Source organism: Xiphias gladius, chromosome 21 (assembly GCF_016859285.1).
Source record: "Xiphias gladius isolate SHS-SW01 ecotype Sanya breed wild chromosome 21, ASM1685928v1, whole genome shotgun sequence".
Classification (NCBI taxonomy): domain Eukaryota; kingdom Metazoa; phylum Chordata; class Actinopteri; order Istiophoriformes; family Xiphiidae; genus Xiphias; species Xiphias gladius.
The window spans coordinates 14475511-14500805 of record NC_053420.1 but is presented as its reverse complement, the minus strand read 5'-3'; the positions used below and the strand labels follow the sequence as shown (position 1 = coordinate 14500805).

The 25295-nt window shown below is 40.4% G+C and overlaps 3 protein-coding genes across 4 annotated transcripts; all 3 read right to left on the bottom strand.

Moving 5' to 3' along the window:
- Positions 1–6376: 6376 nt before the first annotated feature.
- hyal1 (hyaluronidase 1) lies at positions 6377–11673 on the bottom strand. Its single transcript, XM_040116482.1, has 4 exons — positions 11587–11673; positions 10424–11331; positions 10242–10331; positions 6377–8791 (listed from the first exon to the last, which is right to left on the bottom strand). The coding sequence occupies exons 2-4, from the start codon at positions 11327–11329 to the stop codon at positions 8465–8467; spliced, it is 1323 nt and encodes a 440-aa protein (XP_039972416.1). The 5' UTR covers positions 11330–11331; positions 11587–11673; the 3' UTR covers positions 6377–8464.
- A 636-nt stretch (positions 11674–12309) lies between these two features.
- Positions 12310–17717, bottom strand: hyal2a (hyaluronidase 2a). The gene is made up of 4 exons (XM_040116153.1): positions 17422–17717; positions 15263–16235; positions 14585–14674; positions 12310–13473 (listed from the first exon to the last, which is right to left on the bottom strand). The coding sequence occupies exons 2-4, from the start codon at positions 16190–16192 to the stop codon at positions 13081–13083; spliced, it is 1413 nt and encodes a 470-aa protein (XP_039972087.1). The 5' UTR covers positions 16193–16235; positions 17422–17717; the 3' UTR covers positions 12310–13080.
- Positions 17718–22219: 4502 nt separating this feature from the next.
- tusc2a (tumor suppressor 2, mitochondrial calcium regulator a) lies at positions 22220–25097 on the bottom strand. 2 transcript variants are annotated; one of them, XM_040158667.1, is made up of 5 exons: positions 24952–25097; positions 24796–24860; positions 23973–24204; positions 23024–23144; positions 22220–22929 (listed from the first exon to the last, which is right to left on the bottom strand). In XM_040158667.1, exons 3-5 carry the CDS (start codon positions 24119–24121, stop codon positions 22864–22866), a joined length of 336 nt encoding a protein of 111 aa, XP_040014601.1. In that variant the 5' UTR covers positions 24122–24204; positions 24796–24860; positions 24952–25097; the 3' UTR covers positions 22220–22863. The 2 variants fall into 2 exon arrangements, with proteins under 2 accessions (XP_040014601.1, XP_040014600.1); XM_040158666.1 differs by lacking the exon at positions 24796–24860.
- Positions 25098–25295: the final 198 nt, after the last annotated feature.

The following is a 25295-nucleotide window of genomic DNA, read 5'->3' as shown; positions in this document are numbered from 1 at the left end:
AGGATGGCTGTATGTTAATGTTAATGTTAAGTTGTGGCTCGATGTACACTGTTTTATGTGAGCTTGTGCTAGGGTTTTAGCACAGGTTTTACATATTCTTACCTGTGTTAGAGGTGTGGCAAAGGAGATGGCAATTCCCATGAAATCTACTACAGACATTTACGCTCCCAAGACAGTGAATCATACTGACTTTGGTGATCCTGAATTTTCCTCAAGTGTGACTATGAAGATTACATATCTGGCTTGGAGTTAAATGTCTCAACAACTGTTGGGATGGTTTTCTATTAACCTTGGTGACCACGTTCATGTCCCCATCAGGATGAATTGTGATCACTTTGGTGATCCCTTAACTTTCATCTTTGATCACTGTCAGGTCAAAGTTTCAAGGTGTCCAATACTTTGGTTTATGTCCTTATACCTGCAAAAACTTTTCCCGTCAGTCTGATCTGTACTTTGTATTTAATGCTACTTAGGTAATGTTAGCATTGTCACTTTCAGCATGTTAGCATCCCGATGTTAGCCTTTAGTTCAAAACACCGCTGTGCTTAAGTACAGCCCCACATAGCTGGTATCATAGCTTTACATTAGTCTTGTTAATGTATGTTGTATGTATTTTATTATGTTCTGTGTTCAAGTCTTTGTGTGTTCTGTGTTTCATCTGGCTGCAAGACAAATTTCCCCTTGGGGACAATCAAGTTAAAGTTGAGAGTAGGTCGCGCTGGTTGCATAGCATGCATATACATTACTTTTGCAATACTGGGTAAACGGTGTTCTTACTTTACTCTACTTAGCAGTTGTTATTATCAGTGTGCCCGAGAAAATAGTTATGATGGAAGAAAAATTCCTGCAGCAGCCTTTGTTTTAAATGTAGCATGGTTTATGTAATGTAGGTCTCCATATGTCTATCCAAGATAACATCAAGGACATCCTCTGACCTGTGGTTTAAGCAAGGAGCTGGCACTGTCAGTTTCATAACCTGTGACCCGTAGTGACAGACACACATGTCAGCACTTCTGCAAACAGATCTGCCTCTAATACCTACCACATCTGTATTTCCTCCCACAGCCTCTCTGATTTCCTACTCTCCTACCACTCACACTGCAGCTCATAAAAGCACAAAAATAGAGCAGACAAGACGTGTCAAGTGGAATTTTTTTTCATTACGACCCCATTCTGTGTCATGTTTCTTCACGTCTTACATCCTCTCCTCTCAAACCCACAATGACCCAGCTCCTATTCTCCAGCCACAGCTGATTAATTGAGGGCAGGGAGATGCAGATATGGTGGGACAGATCAGACCCTTGATACTTTGCGACATGCCGTAGTGCTGGTGTTGCTGAACTATGGAGGCAAGATAGCCGGTGGGCACAACTTGGATGGGGACCTTTCAAATCCAATCGCATCGAGTTGGTCCCCATCCCGGCCCGGCCACGCTATCAGAGCAGATAACGTGCTCTAGTAAAGGTTACGACTCACCATGACATTTCTGTTGAGACCCAGCAATCTCGGATTCCTGTGGACTAATCTTGAATTCATACAAGTGCATGTTTGTGTGTGTTTCCCTGCTGGGTTAGTGTGTGCATGGGCTCTGTACTCTGTTGCTTATATAAAAAGGTTAAAAAACAGTAGGTAAATCAAAATAGGAAGAACAGACAGTCGATTAAAATACTGAAATAGGAGTCATGAATCCCATTAAGTCACATTCTGCTTTTGTGTATTTTAGGTTTGCTGAGATCATCAAGAGACAAGAGCACTTTCCAGAGGCAGGAAATGACTGCTTCACCACTTTGTTGACCTTGTGACACACCTATCGTATGAAGAAGTGAAATTATCTATTAAACTAACATGTTCTTCATTTTCGTTGCAGACAAGTTTATTTCTTGCTTTCTGTAAGACAGTTGAAAAATGCAGGAAGTGCGCATTAATAAAAATGCACAGCGTGTCGTGTTTTCCAAACTGAAATCAGAAACATGATAAGAAGACAATCAATTCAGTATGTTATGAATGTTAAAAAAAAGAGATTATGGTGTTCGGAAAGGTAAGTTTGCTCTTTATTCACCTTTATCTCACATGGCAATATCAAAAGATCAATTTCTGCATTTATATGCAGTAATTTTTTTGACACAATCACCAATAAACTACTGGCTACCTAAACATACACTCAATGCTGCATATAGGGGTGCATAATAACTAGTTAGCAAGTGAGCAACTAAGTCAGATTAGAAAGTTCAAAGTGAAGAATAAATGGCTGAAACATCCACCTTCTGTCACCCCAATTGGTATTAGTACGAATGCAAACTTATTTAAATGAGACCAAGCCTTAACATCAACAATTCCAGGTTCACAATGTCTTGTATGAAAAATATATTGTAAAAATATCAAGTTTTACATTCTATTATTTCATCTCATTGTGCCCACCTCCTCTGCAATGGATTAATGGTACTTGGCTGGAGAATTAGCGGTTTATCTCTTATGTACCATCTCCTAATATTTGCATAGTGGTTGGAAACACGCATTAATACGTATCTTCTGTTAAATTGTGCACTATATTTGGATGGAAACCTAGCTACTGTTATACCGTTCATAAATAATAACTGAAGATGTTATTTCCCTAACTTGAACTTTGATTGTTGCTTAATAAGTCATTAATACTTAATGTTATAGAGAAAAACTGAAGATGTGAAAACAAGTTTTCAAATATTTTAAATTAAACTAAGGGGCCAAACCATGAAAAAAAAAAGCATCAGACCAAAAGCAGTTCAAAGTATATGGAGTTTTGGTCATAGGAAAGGCAGGGGAAGTTTATTTGTATAGCACATTTCAAACATAAGGGCAATTCAATGTGCATTACATGATGCATTAAAAACATAGTTTGCACTCTGGAAATAGTTACCAGCCCTCTACCCGATGACCTGAGATGTCGAGAAAGTGGTGGTACAGTCAGTCTTTTCAGGGACAGAGAGTCAAGATGAGCACTTCCCTCTTTTGCACCAGAGACAATGATGTCAGTTATGTCTGCATGTGGCTGGAGAAAGTTCAGTCACATCCAATCTTTTATTTGTTCAGCTCCCTTGCAGAGAGAATCCATGGGACTGTGGCCGCTTGCTGACAAAGCAAAGTAAATTTGGGTGTCATCTGTATAATTATGATGGCTGACATTATCATAGATAGGGTGTATGTGAAGGTCATCATGTCATCAGGCGCCAACTGAAAATTAACCAAATCACTTCACTAAATAGATCGAGTCAAGCTCAACAACCATAAGACAAACACTGCTGTTGATACAATCTAAGATTGTTAGTGGTGACAAGACTTCTACTCTACCACCCAACATAGAGACAGGGATCTAGAGGTCTTTGTTTAAAAGACCCCACTCCATACTTCTAAAACACCATGCTCATCTTAACAGTCAAACTTTGCCAGAAAAAAATAATAAATTACAAATCGTTATTGATATTCCGCATTAGACTGAATCTGGTATCCATTCAGTTATTTCCCTGCTGAGGTGACCAGCCTGACACTCCTTTGTGCCACGGCAGTCTCCACTCGCATAACAAAAGCATTTTTATTCAGAGATCCACTTCATTACCCAAACTAATATGGAGCAAAATGTTTATTCAAATGAGCCAAGATCAAATCCTATAAAATGAATGAGAAAAATGCTGAAATGGATTATATGCTTACAGAAAAAAAATCATATTTGAATTAATTACAAACTGAAAGGGCTTCGGGGTTGAAAAAATGCTTATTCTCTTTCCATTTCCTCAGTTATTTTCTTATTAGCTTGCATTTATTTATTCTCATCATCCGTCACTGCCCAATGTCATCAGTGAAAACAGGGAATAATTATGTTTTATCAGTATCGACATGACAACGACAAGCATTGTGAGCAACTGACTGGCCGTTATGTGGCAGAGAAGGCACATTGTGAGCTTCTGATTGGCTACTACCAGAGGAAAGACTTTCTATTAGCAATTGATTGGGCAGTGTAATTTTCCACCTGAATGGTTTTCAGGCGCACACACTTATTGTTTGACTTTGGCAGGGGCCACCTTTGTATAGTAAGTGTGTGAATGTGAGTTCCCTTTTGCTCTTAAATGGTATTCTCTGAGCTCTGATGGGGTCTTGCAGGGCGGCGGTTGGGGTTGAGCACAGTGCTGCCCGTCGCAGGATAAGTCACACGTGACAGTCTGTCAGGTCGCCGCTCATCGGGAGGCATACAGCAGGGAACAACACACATGCACGTTGCGCTTCACACACGGACACAAAAGACACATAATGATTTTTTGCCGTACATCCCTAAGATCTTTGTGTTAAGCCCTGATTTATGTCCAAACGCGCTGATCACCTTCAGCTCGTCTACATCCAGCCATTCGACGGACCAGTGCAGGATGTGGTCTGGTAGTGATTCTGCCAGTCGATAAGCAGCTTCTAAGTGGGGAGATATCAGTGCTCCATCCCGCGAAATAGTTCTGACCTCTCCCACACTCTTTTCATGTTATGTGTCTCATTCCCTGCTCTGATTTCACTTAATTACATGGAGATGTGATTAAAGGTGTTTCAAGGACAACTTTCCATCAATTTTTACAGCCTGCTCACTCTCAGTCAGTTGCTTTCAGTCTTAAATAGAGGCATATTATTCCAGTTCATACAAAATGTGCTGTTAACCATTTGCCAGATGCATATGAATGATCATGCAGAGCTGGTTTTGTACTTGTTATAGTGAAAAGCTGAATGAACTGTTTTCCGAAAACGTTTTTGAAACAGCTAGCCTGGCTCTGTAAAAAAGAAATAATAATAATTTTTTATTTTTTTTATTTGATTTATTTAGAGCTCACTAATTAACACTTATATCTTGTTTGTTTAAACTGGAGAAAAACTGCAGTGACTCCAGGAAGTCACTGCTCCAGGCCAAGCAGTAGTCAAGCATATGAGCCCCCACCCCGAAGTACTCATTTAACCCAAACCACGACCTTTCCGTAAACCTAACCTAGTTATTTTTGTGCCTAAACCTGACCAAATCTAAACCATAGCATTGTCACATCATAACACTGATCTATTTTTCAGCAGTTATTTTGCAATAGTTTTGAATCTGCAAAGATAAACAATGTCATCCTACCGATTGTAACATCGGACCAGAAAACTTCTGTTTGTCGTTCTGGAGGGCAATGGACAAATAATGGATTTTGACATTTAATTCAGGGGACTTGGTGAGCTCGATGCTGAGGTGCTGGTTGGCAGATGTTGTCACCTTTTGACACAGCCAGGCTAGCTGTTTCCCCTTTGTTTCCAGTCTTTAAGCTAAGCTAGGCTAACCACCTGTTGGCCATAGCTTCATATTACCCGTATAGACATGAGAGTGGTATCGATCACCTTATCTAACTCTAGGCAAGAAAGCAAGTAAGTCTATTTCCCAAAATGTGGAACTACTCCAATAACTCACTATTTAAGGGAAGTATCCTGCATTTAATAACCCAATTAATGTGTACCACTGCAGCTTTGGTGCCAAATATGCACATAAATCACATGAACAAGTGTGCATTAGATCTTTAAGAAACCTGATCAGAGAGTTGACTCCTCTGAAGGACACAGACATAGAGCGTGACAAAACAGTTATTAAACCAAGAGCGGGCGAGACGATCTCTAGACCGAGCAGCGGGGGAAAGGGGAGACGTGACCATGGAGGGGTGACTGAGCGAGACACCAAAATGAAGAAATGCAGAGATGAGAGGATAGAGAAATATTGGGCCTGTAGACCTGACAGAGGATGGAGGAAAAAGATTGGACCACTGGAAATGAGATAAACGTTAGAATGGCTTCTGTTCATGTACACTCAGTTATGACAATGAAAGGTAATTTTCAAGTTTGTGATAGCATTTAAAAAGGCCCCTCTTAATCAATTAATGAATGAAAATTCACAGTGCTGTACCAAATCATTCGGCATTTTAGATTTCAAACTGTTGTAAAATGTCAAGTGCAAGTTGTTCTTTTGAATGTTCATGGTCTAAATTTGCAGACACAGGTGGAAATTTCAGCTATAACACTGCATTTTGAATGAATTGATTCTTATATTGTTTAATCATCCCCAGCCTTGTAAAAGCAATACAGCATTAATATTATCCCTCTTCCCTATTTGCACAGAGGGAGTGGACATTAAGTTGCCTGGGTGAAGAAAACAATAATAATGAACAGAGTGACAAGCAGCATCAGTATAAGAGCCCTGTTGTGTTTGTTCCTGCCATTATCAAGTAACTACAGGTAAATATAGTGTTTTAGGATAGGCATTAAATTTTGTCCTTGGTCTTTGAAAACTAAGCAGTTTGTCCTGTTCAGAAAACTGCACAATCAATTCCAAAGTGCAAAATTAAAAAAAAAAAAAAAAGGCGCAGGTTGCAGATATCTCTCTATAGCATTGGGAACAAAAGCATCTATCTCCTCCTCATTTCCTCACAAACAAGCCAGTTATGATAAAGTCGGAAGTAGGAAACAGTGAGATCTTGTGGGAATCTGTTCTTCAGGCTGCTGAGCCTCAGGGGACAGAGGAAGGAAATTACAATCAATGACACTAGTTTGGAGCAGCGCAGGCTATCAGATAAGACAACATTGTACAAGCCACTTGTAAATCAATCAAATGTCACCCTGTGCTCTCTTTGGTTTTGTGTTATAGGGGGTGTAATTCATTGTGTGAACTTCAGCTGATGCAGAGTTGAGGTATAAAGTTATCACAGTCTGATATAAGGAGTCAAATATGTTTTTTCCTCTGCAGTTATTTGACTCTTTGTGTGATTACCAACACCCAAGGCTCTGACCTTGATTTCCCTTGCCTTTCCTCTATTTAGCTTTCCCACAGCACCACCTGCTGGTCATAAACCTACAAACAAAAATTTTAAATTAAAGCCTCAGTCTGACGCTCGGCATTCAGATCCGTTACTTTATTAAAAGCAGCAATACACATCATAAGATTATTCCATTAAAAGCAAAATTTCTGTCATCAAAATATTACTGAAGTACAAAAGTATTATGAGCTAAATGCACTTCAAGTATCAAAAGAAATAGTTATTATGCAGAATGATCTCATAATAGAGTTTGTCTCCAACATATTTATTATATTATTGGGTTATTAGTACTGATGCATTGACTTGTAGGGACCTTTTTGATGTATTTAATCAATGTGGAGACACATTCAACTTCTATACTACTGGTTGGTTTAATCTTTAGCAATGAATCATATTGTACTGGCTGATAATATGCTAATTTGCAAAATAATTTTAAATGTCAAATGAATGTAGTAAAAAGTATATTTCCCACTAAAATGAAGTGAAGTGAAATTATAAAGTGACATAAATTGTTCCACAAAATTTTACTTAACTACTGTACCTGAGTAAATGTACTTAGTTACCTTCCACCACTGGATGTCTTGGCTTTAGCATGAAAATATTTTTTACCAAATTAAGTGGTGTTTACAAATGAAAGGGAAAATCCAAGGCACTCTGAATCTTGGATGATAAAAAGGCTTAAATATTGCACAGGTTTCACCAATGTGTTTCCGACTACGATGAAATGCATAAGAATCGAATGAGAAATGCTACAAAAAAATTCCAAAGCCTAAGAAGTTTCAAAATAAATTTCACACACACATACAAAATTGGATTAGAAAGTAACAAATTTGTTAAACCCCGGGAACGTGTTGTTTTAAATGTTGAAGCCAAAAGGTTTCCTTGTGAATTAAAAGGAAATTGTAATTAAAAGTTAACAAGTAAATTTATTCCCCCCTCTAATGGACTCACATATGATCTCAAAGCCAACTGCTTTGAGAGAATCAGGATTATTGCTACGTGTAGTGTTGTAATGTCTTCCTGCATATTTATGTCCAGCAGTTCTGCCATTAAGCCTCCGTTTAGTCCTGCCAACAAAAGAACATCCACAGGGGCACTCCAGGCGACAGACAACAAAAGAGGTGTTGCAGTTAATCAACCCGCTGATGACATTGATCTCATTCATGTTAACATAATTTTAGTGGTGTTTACATGAAAACTAAAATCCAAATATAATGTTATTACAAGATCCCCTCCAGACATGTTTTTAAGACATATAAAAATATTCCGAATAATCAAATCTGAGTGGAGGGGGACTTTAAGGGACTGCATTTCTATAGAAAGTTTTGGGCTGATTTGTGAAACTCAGCCGGTAGAAAGTTTGACATATGTATATAGATATATTTTTTGATTTATCTCCTAGAGATATGAAGGAAAACTACAAAAGTAATTATTTAAGAAAACACATTGGTGAAAGATTGGGAAATTTACATTCACAGGGGATCACATTCACTTACGCAGAAAAATACCTCTGGGCCAAACAAGCTCCAGTCTACCTCTGTAGTGGTTCATTTTCACACTTTTTACAGACTTCACAACCATTGATTAGACCAAAATTGTTGCTGGATACGTCTTTAAAGGAAAGTAACTTATCCCTGAATTGGCTTGGAGCAGCTCTCACCACTCCACTCTGGGAAACACTTGCACTGAAACTGGGACTTCAAGAATGTTACTTCATGATCCATCATCTGTCCTATAACTCTGTAGTGCCTTCCCCCTTCTGGCTTCTTCTCAGACACCACCTCCCACATAGCAGGGTCAAGGTGCAGGTAGGCCCTTGAGATCGGGTTCCTCCTCTGACATCTTCCCTGAGAGGAACACATAGCCTGGCTGCAAAGAATGGCCGCCGATGTTATATTCACCAGGTAAGGACCCAGGGTCTCATCGATGTAGAATTGGACAGCATTACATGTGGCCTGAGAGCAGAAAAGAAACAGGAGACTAAGGGATGCTCCAAAGAAATACCAATATAAGCTTTTACACAACTTTACATAGTGGACACCTTTGTCGAAATTACAAAAAGTCATCACTCTAACAGATAAAAGATGCCAGCAATGTGACGTATTCAAGTTGTGGAAAGGGCTTTACACTGTATGGGCTAATACTCATGCTCAACAGCTGATACCCTAACAAAGAACAGACCTGTTTCCCAGCAGGAGAGCTGTCATCTGACTTAGATCCCCGCACGTGAAATAAACACACTGAGCCTAATTAAACATATCCTCAGTGGTCTAAACAAAAGCCATCTGCAGAAAAGCCACTTCTCGGCAATTGCTGTCCATCAGCACCAAATACCATATGTTTCAATCTACAGCTGAAAACAGGCTCAAACAAATGCCCTATTTACTCCTGTCTGAGTAACGTTTCCTAAAGACACCGGTTTTCAGAGAGTACAGGTGTATTTCGTAGGATCAAATGAGCTTGGGGCAGTAATAGTCTTTTCATGGGATTTCTGGGAAAAAAGACGTCCTTTAAAAGAACATTTAACTAAAGAACAGTAAAGAAATATTAAAGTTTAAAAAAGTTTTTAAAAAAACAGCTTTTAGACAACGTCTAGACACATTTCACACATGTCAGCGAGGTGCGAGGTGCAGACCAGTGTGAGCTTCACTTCACGTTCATCAAAATTAAAACACGTTGCACAACTCCTTTCCAGTGCGACATGTTTTTCACCTAATGTTTTCAGCTTTCATCAGGTTGGCGTCTGAGTTTAATTCCTGGTTTCCTTATATTCAGTTATCATTCAGTATTGTGACCGCAGATAAAGAGTAAACAAACAGAACTTTTTTTTTTTTTTTTTTTTTTTTTACAAAAACTCTTGATGGATAAAGAAATTTACTACAGAAATATAAATGACCATAAACACAAAACATTCAACATTATAGCTTTTTCAATTATTAAAATACAATATTTCGTCTTAACCCATCAAAAGGTAAAAATCTCCATTTTTAATACAAAACAGCAAATTCTGAACTCTGTAAAACCTCAATTTTCGAACATACTTTTTAAAAACGCAGTATATTCAAATCTTTTCCATGTCTAAGTACTTACAGATAACCCTAACTGCTGGTAAGTCAACACATTCTTCCTTTAACTAAAGTTCATGTTGTTCTCAAAAATATAGCACCCTGATACCAGCCAGATAGCTGAAAGCATTTGGTGAATAAGACCTGATGCACTTAAAAAAAAAAAAAAAAACCTGACATTTTTTATTACGGTTGCAAAGGCATTGACACTGATGTGAAGGCAGTTTTCTGTATCAAAAGATACTGTTTGTATGGTATAGAACCAAAAAGGTCAAGAAGATCAGATTACCCTGAGAGTTAACCAATCATGGTGATGCACACTATCGGGTAGTTATTGTACCTGAGATTCGGAGTAGGTGCTGTCGCCCCAGAGGACCACACCTGCAGATCCTAAAGCAGCACTCTCTCCGAGGGTGTAGACCAGGTGCTCCTGCAGGAGGTTAAAAAAAAAGGGGGTAACAGAGGACACAAAAAATGACAAAATTCCCAAAACAGCATCGAGTTCGAACAACTGCTACTTGCCTGAGGGAGGAAATCTAATGTGTAGGTGTAGACGAAGCGAGCGTAGGGGAAGACAGGTGGTGCTGTTGGAGTCACCTTAGCCCCCACTCTCATGGCCTCCAGGACGCGGTGGCGAGTGTAGAGGAGCACTTCTCCACTGAGGCTTCGCATTTCGAGGCTGAGGTAGATGTCAGGATACAGAGCAGTGGAGCTGTTCCACAGCCAGAACAACTCGTTGTTCCTCTTAATCTCTATAGGTGGACACTCCCCTGAGTACTTTGTGCTTTTGTCGTAGTAGTTGTAGCAATTGGGAAAACCGTAGTAGCCCCACAACCCATCTGGTCTTTCCCTCTCCCCCAGTTTCAGTGTGTCCTCCATGAATGCCCTCCCTGCTTTCTCAAACTCCGCCCGGGCTGCAGCTTCTACCTGCGCAGGGCTCCAGTCCGGATGCCTGGCCCTAACTAGTGCTTTTGACGCCTCCCAGTACACGTGCTTACTATCCCAGTTTCTCTCCCATATAGGTCTCCAGCTCTCCCAGTCCACCACAGCCAGGCCCTGGAAATTCTTGTCGGGGATATAGTTGCGTATATCTCCATAGGCAACTCTGAGGTGCTCAGCAAGACTGGCGTTTTGTGGGACTCCGCCATTAATAGGCTGTCCTTGGTTGGAGTACCTGGGATACAAACCAAGCTTATCAGCATAAAAGATGGTTATGTTCTCACCCATAAAGGCTTCGTTTTGGTTCTGGACGATGTTGAAGGTCCCCAAGTTGAGGTCTACGCCATAGTGAGAGAGGCATTTGGAAGTGGGGGCGTTCCACACAGTGATGAAAGGCATCCGGGAAAAAGATGATGTTCGCTCCTGCAGCCCTGAAGCGAGGCTGATCAGATTTAAGAGCAGCAGCATCTCAGGATGAAAGGAACTCATCCCTGCAAAGAAGAGAAAGACAGCACTGCTAATATCATGGAACTGTGTTGTAAAATTGCAATTTCATCTTTAAACCAAGCATTTTTTAAAATATTTAGGCACCAAGAATTTCAGCTGTTGACTAAACATGTTCCGGCATGATTTTCCATGTCATCCCTACTGTTGCAGTGTAGCTATATTGGAACAAAATAACAAGCTATAATGTAATAAAATAGAAGCTAAATGTGCCATAAACAAAATTACAGATGATAACTTACCTATTTAAACTCTGGACAAAGATTTTGGTTTGTACTTTGTAGTCTGGTTATGCAACCAACAGTCTCATGATCTGAAGGACACATGAGGGAAAAGCAGTAGTAATAAAACCAGAAGGGCTCAAAGGTTTTTACAGCAACCAGTCAGAAGAGACATGCTTATCGTTTCATGGCGCAGATAAATTTAAAGTCACAGGCACACCAAAACCTTATCCCATTATTGTCCTTAACATAGTTTTCATTTTGTTTCAGGGAAACATGTAAATATAATTGAAGATAAACAGTTTACAAAAGAGACTTTGAATGGCTTTATAGTTCTACTCCGTCAAAAAAAAAAAAAAAAGCCATAATGAACTCTTCCACCTCCAAATTTAAATGAATGCTTGCTCAACTCTTAAAAGTAGTAAAAAATAACTCTTGGCTTAACAGCACCCTTCAATTACATGGGGAGGGGGGGGTGTTAGGCGGCAGCCTGCAAAATTTGTCCCTCCCTGAGCCTGGCTTTGCCTCCCCTCAGTGACCACGTTTTTCCCCTGAAGCTTAATTTTTATTGACTGCAAACAACAAAACCCTACCTGTATTATCTAAAAGCCACCTTTAAAACTTTGTCACTTTTATTACTGAAAATATGATGCACAAACCATCTGCTTTGGAGTCATCCTCAAGGTTATTGTGTTCTGTGATTGGAAATTATAACGGAGAAATAAGGAGAAATTACACAAGAAGTTCAACAAAGAAGTTTATTTACTTTGACAAAATGTCAAATTTGGGAAGACAGCATGAAGACAGAGGCAATAATGTCAGGAAAACTGTGGAACATAAAAAGTGTCCGAAAATTGTCTCTTTATATCGTGTGTACAATTTTTTTGCTTCTGAAGTAAAATGGCTGTTGACTGTTTTTTTTTAGCATAATTGGAGTAATGCAGCGTTTTAAGAGAAAATTAGTAGTCATGTTTTTGACATAAAAATAAGAAAATTTCATATAAAAACACAGAAAAATACATTCAAATAAATAGTAACACTTTAGTTTCCTCCATAAAAAGGTCATGAGAGATGTCAAGTTGAAAAAAGATCAGGCACTTCAAATATATTGTGCTTATACCAGATATAAGTGCATCAATTCCATTTTCACCGCACATCGATTGACATACGTCGACTCATTCATCCCATTTCCTCCCAAAAACGTGCTCTCTATGGGACACATGGAATTTGTCACCTTGGGAAACAGTGACTGAGAGGCAACTGAGAGCAAAATGTAAACAAGGTCATTTCCAGCAAGCCCTCCATTGTTCAAATAAAAGATTAAAAGTTATAAACAAATATAACTTTGCAAATTCCACAGTGTTTATAAAATGTCACTTTGCGTCATCCATATTTTAAAATAATTCAAGAAACAAACGACACTCCACACTCTCAGAAACTCTCAACCTGTTGTCTTGTATGCTCCTATAATTTGACATAAAAAAATGCAGCTATGTCTATTGTATTTATGGTGCATTACCAGAGGAGCAGAGAGATAATCAGTAAGATGACACACTGCGGTGCTGATGCCATAGCTTGAGCTGCCGTCCCTCTCTGGTGTAGAGGGTCCGTCTGATCGCAGCCCTCTCCCTGATAGCCGCTGTAGCACTGGCACTGGAACTCAGTTTGAAAACTCATCATTTCTGCTTCGCCAAGCTCACCGGTGACTGTCGGCTTGCCGTTCTGCCTGATGATACTGTGGGTGAGGGGGTTCAGATGCAAGTAAACATCACTGTCTGGGTTTTTGCGCAGACAGCGACCGTGAGAACCACACAAAGTCTGGCTGCATAGCTCTGCTGCCATGGAGACGTTGAGGAGGTACTGACTCAGTGGACCCCGTAGATATGCATCGAGGTCGGAACAGCTGGTCTGGAGTGAAAAAGGGGAAGAAGAAAGAAAGTCAAAAAAAAAAAAAAAAATTACTCGCTCAACTGGGTCAAGATTCACAGTCAAACTGTCCTTACTGTTTATCCAAACATTCATGGGTGTGAGGTTCCAGTGTTGTTGTTTAAGGTAAACCTTGTCCATTCGCTCTTATTGTTTCTAATTGAACCACACATGCAACTCTTAAACGGGGCCTATATCTCTGTTCATTCAGGACAAACTATAAAAAAAAAAAAATAGAGGTTTGATGTGGCGTGCAAGTCTTGACTGCCAGCAGCAAAGACTACATTCATAAATTAACCTATTTCAATTATGGGGCACCTGTTCACATTAAGTGTACGGTGAGCTGGTTAATGCAAAATAAAGACAAACACAGGAAGAACACAATGCCTTTTCGCAGGAATCGAGTTCATGAGAAATTATGTCTATAATGTACTGTACATTTATTTCTCCTACACTGTAAAACAAATAATCATATGGAGGGAATATTTCCATATTCACAAAAAAAAAAAAAGGATCAAAAGGGTCATATTTTGTTTGAAACGACACTGAGCAATCTCTCCTCTAAGACAAACTGTTCACAAAAGTGGAATAAAGAAATGTATCTCCCGTGAATGTTTGTCCACTGAAGAATTCATTCTTAATGTGTTCAAATAAAACACATTTTAATACAATAGCCCAGAAATATAAAGACTGAAGTACAGGCCATGTCAATTCACAAAAAAGCAAATCACCCACGTCCATTTTTTCTCATTTTCCTCATTTTAAGTGAATTCAAAGTATGCACTGAAAACACCAGACTGCAAAAATTGCTTCTTTACTGCTGGGAACTAACACCGTTCGGGGCTGATATCAAGATGTTAGATTAAAAGGAGACCTGATTACCTATCAGCCTGAATGTGACATTCATGTGACTCAAGTTGCTATCTTTGAACTTGAGCCCTGAGGAATAACTCTTTGTTATCAAATGACTGCACACACAGCGGACAAGAGCAGAAGGTCAAAACTTACCAGATGATGGCGTTCGCGGTCAAATGTGGGAGTTTTGTCTGAGTGATTAATGTGTTTGTTTCATAATTAGTAAGTTGATGCTTACTATGCTGCTTGCGTACGCTGCATCTCCCCACAGGATGATTCCAGCTGCTCCCAAAGCGACGCTCTCCCCGATGGTGGAGACAAGGTCAGTCTGTAAAAAAGATGATGCGGCATTTTAACCCTATCACATTTAACCTTTTACATTTCTAAAAGTAAAGGTCAAACAGAGGGAAAATTGACTGTCTAGTATCACTTTAACAGGGTCAAAATGTTAGTGGGCCATAAGCTACTGTATGGGAAGTAGAGTACCAGGACCTATCTGTTTTTTGCTCCCATAAGGAAACAGTTTACAGGGTGTTAGTGAAATTTTCAACTTGACCAACACCCATCCTGCCTACTCCACACAAATGAGAGGTATCGGGGTGTTTGTCTACAGGAAAGGACTGTGTCTGCCGATAAGGAAAAGCAAAGAGCTATAGTACCATGCGGCATGCAGGTTGGGGTGGGGTGGTAGTGCTGATTGTTAGAGCTGCAGTGTGATTGAGAGGTAATCTTGGAACAAAAAAGTCCATATCCTCTGCTTCAGAAATGTTTAGTATCATATATGACCAACAGTGTACAGGAACACATTCGTCATTTTGAAGTTAACGAGAGTGCTGTGCGATGAAAGTCAAAAAAGCAGAAAAGGGAAGCGAAACCAAATTCAGGGCGGGCAGAGTTTCTGAAGTTAGGGCGTCACCTCCGTCAGCTGTTCCAGAGAATTAGCGTAGGTAGGCCGGGTGTACACAAAGACAGGACGTGCCAAACCATCGCCCGATGATGCCAAGCGCATCCCCTCCTTCACTCGGTTCCGGACAAACTGGCGTCCGGAGGCCGAGGAGCGCAGCACGGTGCCCATGTAGATGGAGGGGAAGAGGGCCGTGCTCTCAGTCCACAACCATTTCAGCTGCTCATTGCGGGCCACCTCCACATCAGGACAGCGGCCTGTGTAGTTCTCCAGAGTACGCCTGTAGTCGTGGTTGTAGCAGTCGGGGAACAGGTAGAACCCCCACAGCTGGTTGGGCCTCAGGTTCTTGGCTTGCCTCAGCGTCTCCAGCATGAACTTCCTGGCCGACATCTCAAACTCCTGCTGGGCTACTTTTGCCACCTGCTCTGGAGGCCACGTTGGGTTCTTCTGGCGCACCAACTCACGAGAATGTCTACGGTAAACATCTTTGGTTTCCCAGTTACGTATCCAGAGTGGGCGCCATTCCTCCCAGTCAATAACTGCGAGACCGGTGGCCCCTGGTTCACGTATATACTTCTGCACACCGTCCGGCATCTTCTCCAGGTGCTGTGTGAGGCTGGCCGCCTGCGGCAGCCCCCCGTTCACCAGTGTTTCATCTGGCTCAAAGTAGGGGTACAAGCCCAAGCGGTCCTTATAGAAGATGGTGAGGTTCTGTCTAACAAAGGCCTCATTGGGTGAGGCAACGATCTGGAACTGGTCCAGCTGAAAACGAATGCCATGCCGTGGGGCACAGTCCTCAGTCGGCGCATTCCAAGCGAGGAGCAAAGGCTTTTGGGAATACAGCGGCCATCTCGTGGGTTTCAGTCCCAAAGCACAGAGGCAGTCCCACAGCAGAACAATCAGCAGCAGTACTTTCCAGTCACACAGAGTCCAGTACAACATGTCTTCAGATGTGGATCTTCAGAAGGGACCGTCACTCTCTGCTCTGCAAGTCAAAGAGGGGATTGAAATTTTGTTGTTTTTTTTAAAGTTTACGTTTATATTAAGTGGCCTTCCCCAGTACATTCATTCATAAAGTCACCATTTCAATAGGAAATTAGTTTGTAGAAAATAACACTAATGTGTTCAGTGTAATTTTGTTTTACTTCTGTGCAATAACTGGAAATCACAACCTGTAGGGTCGCACAGATAGACGATTTATTCATCTTATTTACCGGAAGCATCTTTCTATTTAGGGTTGCAGAACACCCAGGCCTTTCTGTTATATGTCCTCAGATGTGAATTGACAAAGGACATTCTGCTCTTTTTTTCAGAGTGAAGATTGAACTGTAGTCGTTTTGTTTATTTTTCTAATAAGTGACGTAATATTAATTCACAGATATCAGCAGTGGTGGAAGAATCCTCTACTTAAGTAAAAGTAAGTATAAATATTGAAGGATTCAATGTAGATCAGTTTGGTATTGCAGCTCGTCAAGGTAGGGCTCCTCGTAAACTACATTATGTACTGCTGGATACCTTCACCTATAATAATACATCATAATTTACTGGTTGATCATATTTTGTATCAATTATTTGAATCTGCACAGTAATGAGTAACTAATGCTGTCAATTTAATGTAGTGGAATAAAAAGTACAACACTGCCCTCTGAAATGTAGGGAAGTGAGGGTATAAAGTAACATAAAATGTATTTAAAAAGGTCAGGTACCTCAATATTGTACTGAAGTACGGCACTTGAGTAAATGTAATTGGTTCCTTCCCACCACAGGTCATCGGCAATAATCTCTATTCAGAGCTGACATTACATTGAGGTTTTGTTGTACTGCTGTGCACTATCTGTAGCTAACCGGTGCTACAAACACAGCCTCGGTAAATGCAGACAAAAAAAAAAAAAAAAAAAAAAATTGGGTTACTTTTCGTCTTTATTTACCAAAAGCTTCGCCCAGTAGTTGTAAGCGCAGATTTCTAACGCTCTCCCGGGCTAGGCTTCGACATATAACCTCTTCTGTTATAGTTACATAAACTGACTTCAACTGAATTGTAGTTTGAGACCGGTTTTTTTGTTGTTTTGGTTTTTTTTTTTGTTTGTTTGTTTTGAAGCAATAAATGAGCACAACGAGCAGCAAAAGCCCAGTTAATTGACATCAACCTCCCCGCAGCTGGACGAACCTACCTTGACTGGCAGACTGAGGAAGCATTCCCAGAAACCCGAAGCCTGCAACTTCAAGCCGCGATTCCGTGTTGCCTCAGAACAAATTGGGAAAATTCAAAAACGAACATCGCTTTAGGAGCAAGAAAACGACGACGGAGGGATCTTACAAGGGCATGCGTCGCTTCTAAGCCCCGCTCTCGGGCTTCCTGCGGTCGGTAGCGTGAAGAAACTGAAGCTACCCCCTGCGACGTTGTCAGTCGCAACTCGCCCGCTCCCGAGTGCCAAACCACTTTCAGGATGTTCCATTCAGACCAGGAAAACGGGGGCGGGGGGCTGGGGGGCTGGTGGGGAGTGGCGAAGCAACCCGGACATCCTAAAACCTCCGTCAGCGCGTCTGATGAAGCGGCAGCGACGCGTTTCTTCACCTCAGATCTACACATTGCTTCAGGTACCGGTTAAGTCACACTTGGCTTTGATGTAGTGTGTGTGTGTGTGTGTGTGTGTGTGTGTGTGTGTGTGTGTGTGTGTGTGTGTCTGTCTATTTTTTTTTTTTTTTTTAAAGATACCCCCCCTGTCCCGCCACAGCCCTGAATGAATCGGTCCGAGACGTTTACCACCGCCGCCGTGAAACAGATACACCGACTGCACAATGTGAAGATTCATAGGAGGTCACAGCGGGCCAGTCTGCCACCTCCCTAAAAATACGATCGTGCCCACACACGATTACTGTCTTCCGGTGACCTTTCTACATTACAATCAGACATAGCTTATAAATAATATGGTTATGCGAGGACTTTATTTGACTTTCAAAACATGCGACGATTCATTTTGGTCCTTAAAACACCTGCAAACTTGCTTCAAATGCCAGTTGTTTCTCTACAACATTAAATATCTAAATCCTATAGAGCTGGAAAGAAAACAAAACAAAAAAAAACAACACACAATCACTGTGTAGATGTGATTGGTAGATGGTGTGTTCATGTAGGACCCCGCTGCTCATAAGAATATGATTTTTTTTTTTAAAACAAACAAAAAAAAACAAACCCAAAAAAACTTTAAAACTTGTTCCCAAAAACTCCTGATGGAAAATTCAAATTCAAAAACAGTGTTTAGTTTGAGGGATCAGAATCAGGAGAAGTTCATCCACTCAAGTCTGCTGAACTTTTACTCCACAACGTTTCACTGGGAAATACTGTAATTTTATCTCACTGCATTTACATAATGCCTGTATCCACTTTGTGAGTCACTTTTTGTTCATTTTTCAAAGAAAACATGAAACTCATAAATTATGATGTAGTGTTATCATAAGTTCAACTGTTACTGTAGGCTAGCCCCACCCAGGCTAACTACAACCACGGGTGGAAGAAGTATTCAGATCTTCTGAATACTTCTACTTAAGGTAGTAATAGTAGCACTTAAGTAGCAATACCACACAAATACTCCATCACAAGTATAAGTCTTGTATCCACATTTCTACTCAAGTAAAAGTACTAGTATCAACACATGTACTATCAACAAAATGTACTAAAAGTATCAAAAAGTAAAGTAAAAGTTCTAATTATGCAGCAGAAACTGTTGACGCATTAACATCTTGCCAACCTGTTAATGTTGTAGTTGAGCAAGGTAAATCAAACTACTTTATATACTGTTTGGTTCTTTAATATGTAACAATGCATCTTATCTTATAAGATGAACACTGGTTTCCAGATGTAAAATCTAAATCTGCAAAATGATCACAGTTTTCAAATAAATGCCATGGTGTAATTTGCCTATGAAACATAGTGAAGAAGAAGTAGCATTAAATAAAAATACTCAAGGAAAAGGACCAAAAAATTGTACATATGTCCAGAGCTTGAATACCTGTCCTTAGTTATATTACATCAGTGTGACTACAGGCTTAAATTGACACTAATACCCACAACTGCAACAGTCTGAGAGAGACCGTTCTTCATAATATTAATAACCATAAGAATTGTTTTTCTCGTTATACCTGAGTAAATTACTTTCTGATAGTTCTTTTCATTTAAGTCAAATGACGAATGCAGGCCTTTTAGTTTCAATAAACTACTTTCAACTCGTAGTGTTGTAATTTAAGTGAGGGATTTTAATCCCCCCCCCCCCCGCAATGCTCGGAGCACACTTCAGACGGTGGGCACAAGGCATCTGGCATGCAGATGTCACTGCTGCCTGAGGCATGTGATGACAGCCACTGGCAATGGCTCCAGCGAAGTAACCGAGTATCACATGCCGTCTTGTTGCCAAGTACAGCAGATAGGGCAGCGCAGCGCTGGGATTAGGCAGGGGGAATAATGGCCATGGGAGAGGAAGGTAGAGGCCACACGCTGCCACATTATCAACCAGTTTAACAACCTGTTTTCATACTCTCAAGGACTGTGGGGATTGGAAGAAACAGGAAAACCTGAGCGTGAACAGTCGGCTTCTGCCATCACCAATAAAATGTATCGTGCGCAGCAGTCCATGGAGCTTTTCTGAAAATTAGACTTTTCCTTTGCAGACACACATGAACTGAAGGATGTCTGAGCACATGATCGGGGTGAAGTGGGGGCCTGGAAGTGAGATGTTTTCCTGTGTCAGAGTCCATTCCGCTGTTTGTTTTCCAAGCTTTGCTGACTCACTTCACCACTTCATCAGCTTCTCTCTCTCTTTCTCCCTCTCCCCCTCTGTCTCTGCAGTTTGTCTGGAGGAAAATGTAGAGCATGGACTACCCACGTGAATGAAGAGGGGAGGAAAGGAACAAAGGAACGGCTTGGTTTCCCACTAGTCTGAGTTTCCCTTTGACCTCTGCCTCCTGAACATTACATCAGCAGATGTCAGGGATCATCAGGAAGCGAAAATAATGGCAGGGAAACTGGAAGCACAGCCTGCCACTTTCAATATGCATACCAAACACTTAGTGAATTGCCGTGCATTTGGGTAATTGAGTGATTTGCTAAACTGGTATGAAGGGAATTTCATTGGAACAACAAAGTTTGCCTTAAATGTGCCACGAGGCCCCAAAAAAGCTGACTTAAAAGTCTTAAACTGACTGGTATACACATTTCACTGCTTCTGTTCGCACTTAAACCGACTGTCATGTGGCTTTATGTATCGATTATATACACAGGACATCTCCATCAATTCTCCTAGAGAACTATTTGTTTCTTTCAGTCACATGTAGTGTGTATGACCACAGTTTATCACAGTAAAAAGTAACATAATCCAACTCAATTTAGGAAAAAATGGGCGACAATAAGCACTGCTTTTTTCCTTTAAATGGCTACAGTTTGTTAAATTACTCTCTTTTACTGTTTATAATTCAAAGCATGTTTTAGTTCTTTTTCAAGGCTGCTGATGATTTATAATGACTCTCTCTCTCTCAACCACAGACACATGGACGACTCTTCCCAGTATAAACACATTGTATACATTAAAACACACATTGCACAGATCAAAACACCATTATACAGTGTCATATTCATGAAGTTCATAAGTTTGTATCGCTTTACAAGAACGGGCACATCCTTTGAATGGAGGTTGGACTTTTAGCAAAACTTCAAAGGACCAGTGGAGAGGAAATACATCAAAGTGACTGACCTCTGGCCCAAAAACACACCCAGCCACATTCCACACAATTACAGACACCAGAGATTGCCTGCAGAGGAAGCCCTACCCATTTATTGTGGGGACTGTCAACTGTACACACTCAAATATGTTTACATTGCCATCAAAGTTTGATAGTGTTCCAGCTGGCAACACCAGCCTCAACTGGTTACGATTTGAGTCTTTTGAGTTTTTACCTCAAACGTCACATTTCATTACATCTTTAGTCTTGTGGAAAATCTAACTGTGTGGGATTATCATTAAAGACAGGTGAGAAAACAATATGACAAATCACACTCCACACAAAAATCACAGGACGACTAATTAAAGTTAGCACAGCTATAGATTTCTGCTGCCACCTAGAGGTTGTATACCTTTCATGTTACTTAAGTGTAAATTAATTGAGTTTCGAAATAAACTCTGCAGATTAACCTCATCTTTCCATGATGGAGAATTAAGGAAGGGGTGGAAAAAATCTGGTTTTTAGTTGCACACAGCAGTCTCACAGCTCAGCAAGGCAAACTGAAATTCAAGAAGGCAATGAGGAAAAGCTAAAAATAAGACAGAATCTGGGGATGTCAGGGTTATACTTACAGCTGTCATGGAAGCAAAGGAAAGGCAGGCTACATGTTTGAGTCACCACTCGATTGACTGAGCTAAAATTATTGCACCATGTGTACAGTGAGTTTTCAGTCCATAACCGAGCTTACTTCCTGGGGGGCTGGCAACTGGTACTTACACAATTTGACATTTTAGGAACTACGTTTATTTGCTTTTTCGATTAGCGAAGAAGATCAATACCACTCTCATGTCTGTGTGTTCAATATGAAGCAAGAGCCAGCAGCCGGTTAGCTTAGGTTGGCATTAAGACTGGAAACAGAAGGAAACACATGGCCTGGCTCCGTCTAAAGATAACAAAATCCACCAATCAGCACATCTGAAGCTCACTAATTAACATGTTATACCATGTTTGTTTAATCCAGCCAAAAACTGAAGACAGATATGAGAATGGTATCAATCTTATGATACAACTCTTGGCAAGAAAAAAAAAAGTGAAGTTTCCAGAATGTTGAATTATGCTCAGTTTACAACCAAAGTGATAAGTATGGGACCAAAAAGTCAGATGTTGTTATGTGTACACAGATACTGCTTGGGCCATAATCCACTGGTAATAAGAAACCATAAACATGATAACAAAAATATTTCTTGACTCAAGATATTCAGCTCAGTAAACCATTTATTCAAGTATGTCCAACTAAGAAATCTGAAATTATTTACAGTACATTATGTTCACTAGTGCAGGTCTGAGCTCTGGTAACTGAGACAGACTCAGACATGACAATACAGAACATTACCATATATACAATAAATTTCACAATCCTTCATTTTCCTACCCTGTAATAACATCTTGCATCCTTCTTACACACATTCAGTCAAACAAACCTAAGTGCACACATGTACACATACAAAGACAAAAGATACAGTCTAACACTCTATGTCTCACGGAAGGCATAAACCGTTAAAGCCTTTTCACATGGAGGATGTTTTTCCCTGCAAAAATACAACTCACTTTGATGTATTCTCTAAGACTGCTTACATATCAGCTGGGTAGTGGAAACACAACTTGTACCATCACTACTTTTGTGAATATCAAAATATGGATTTTGGTGTCGAGGGCACTCTCTGACCATAGCTGAATTCAAATGTATAACATTTCATTCAATATAGATATTTAATATGACAGGTTTTACTTTAATTTTTTCTCTCCAGACCACAGTTCGAGTCTCGACCGCAATTGGAACAAGACTTTGCTCTGAGATGAGTACCTGTGCACCTCATAGTAGATCAGTCCTGTGCAATGCTTCACACCTCACAGAGGACGATGGGGAAATCTACATGAATACAGGGGTGGTCGAGCTTTACAATTCCCTGAAAGATAAAATGAACAATATCCAAATTCAACAAAAATGATCATTCTGACAAAACATGCCTCCTTCATGTCATCATTTTGACCCTAACTAACCTGTGGAATCAAATTTTTCTGGATCCTCTTCAATTTGGACTTTTTTCTGCCGTTTTTTGTCACCACTGTCTCTTCATAGAATTCATGGGCAAGGTCACCGTCCTCATCATAATATAAAGAACTGCCAACAGAGTAAGTAAACATCAGTTTGGAACTACATGTCAGAAGGGGAAACTTGCGCCAATTCATAGTTAATTGAATCACAAAGGTTCAGTTCACCTAATCTAGACATGCAGTTAGTTTGTTTTATGTGCAGAGGTTTTGAGATCCCAACTACTAAGTAATGCGTCTCGCATGACAGCGCTTTTAGCTGTTACTACATTTCAGTGTTTTAAATAGGTAGTGTATTATTTTTGTTTTGTGCGCTTTAATGAGGTGTAAACGTGTGTGCTCTGTAATAAACTTTTTTTTTAACTGTCCCACTGGGGATAAATAAAGTTACTGAAAAGATCTGCCTCTAAAACCCAGGATAACTTGCACACCTTGATGTGGACTGGTTTTATTGAGACCATTTCTTCAGAGGAAAGCTTTTCCAAAAAGGACAGCTGAGAGCAGAGTGTGTGGATTATCCTGAGGACCCAGGATATTATCTCTGTAAACACACAGAGCTGCTGAGCCTTACAAATGTGGTGGCCTCAGGGTTAGGGCGCTGTCCATGACTTGCAATGTCCCTCGTTCGTGTCCACTCGGGGCCCTTTGCTGCATGTCATTCCTCATCCCCCATCTCTCTACTTTCAGCTTTATGATAGTGTTATAAAACGCCTTTATTATAGAGCCGTTCACCTCCATTGTATTTGGGTGTCAGAAATCTCAGAAATGGACATCTCAAAACCTCAGCAGATAAAACCAAGCTACCTACATGGCTACACACCACGAGGAATATGTAAGAAAACATATTGTGATGTGGATGACTCGGCCCTTTGCCATTTACCAGTGATGTATTATTTACCTCCTCCTAGTAAAAACAAATGGTGTTGCATTTCTGGAACCTTTAAGACGGGCCAAAGACTGCTCGTTCCCCTCACTGGCTGTATCGCCTCCAGCTCCACTGCCTGAGAAAGGCCAGACACCTTTGGCTTTGGATCCACTTCCTCCCATTCTCAGAGATAAGGCATAGTTAGTCTCCTGCTAAAGCTTTAAATCTGGTTGGTGGCCAGACGCTATCAATCCCTACCCAGGATCTGAAAAGTAAAAGTGCACAAAGAAAGGACACATTCCCAATCAGACTTGACTTTCACTGCACGATGGTATTTGTGTGACTACTTGTGTACCTCAACTGCCCACTCTAAAGCACCATTTGTTTATTGACTGTTGACTAGTTGGATCCAATGCATTTTTAATGAACAGCTACAAAAAAACCACTAGGTTTAATGACAGTTAACGCTATTGTCAATGGGATGAATACCAGTTTTACCCCGTAGAACTGAGTCAAACCTGCTGAGTTCTTGACTGGCTTCTCTAGCTTGACTTACATTAAAGTATTAAAAACATTTAAACTCACTGAACCTGACATTTCTGGAGCGTCATGTTTAACTGTTTAATATTATACTGCTCCGTTATGCTAGCTTTACAGGAAGCTAGCTAGCTACCGTCTGGGCCATACAACAAATGATCTCTAAACGCAAGCCATCTGATTCACAGCTTTAGTAACATTTCTATATCAACTTCAACGCGGATATTGTTTGTATAACTAATACGTGCAGTCTCTTATTTCATAAAAGCGACCGTTTGATAATCGGCCAATGTGGCTAATAATAACTCGCTAACTGTACCTGAGCGTTTAGGTGAGTTAGCCGGTTAGCCTCTGCCACTGACGCACTAGCTAGACGGGGCAGAGCTGCGTCTCAAAAACAAACAGGATTATTCTTGTCCTACACGATCGACAAAAAAGCATTTCTACTGAAATGGACTTTTGGTTAATATCCTACCGTATCACGCACTGTTAGACCGCTATGTCCTGTCATAACTTTTTGCCGACAGCTACGTTAAGCTAGCGTTAGCTGTTTTGGTCCTTGCGATGAGGTGATCAGCTGATCTGTCAGACCGGCGGCAGATGAACAGTTAAAGCCAAACATTGAACCTAACTACCGATCATCTTCTTAGGTGTGTTAATGTAGATAATGGCCACGTGAAAATTTATGTAACTGTACGTCTAAAATTTTAATCGCTTAGTGTTTTAAGGGGCATGAATATATGGAAAACCACGTTAAATAAGGTAATAATTGTACTTAAAATAGCCCCATGAGATGTTTTAATAATCATGTGTGTGTGA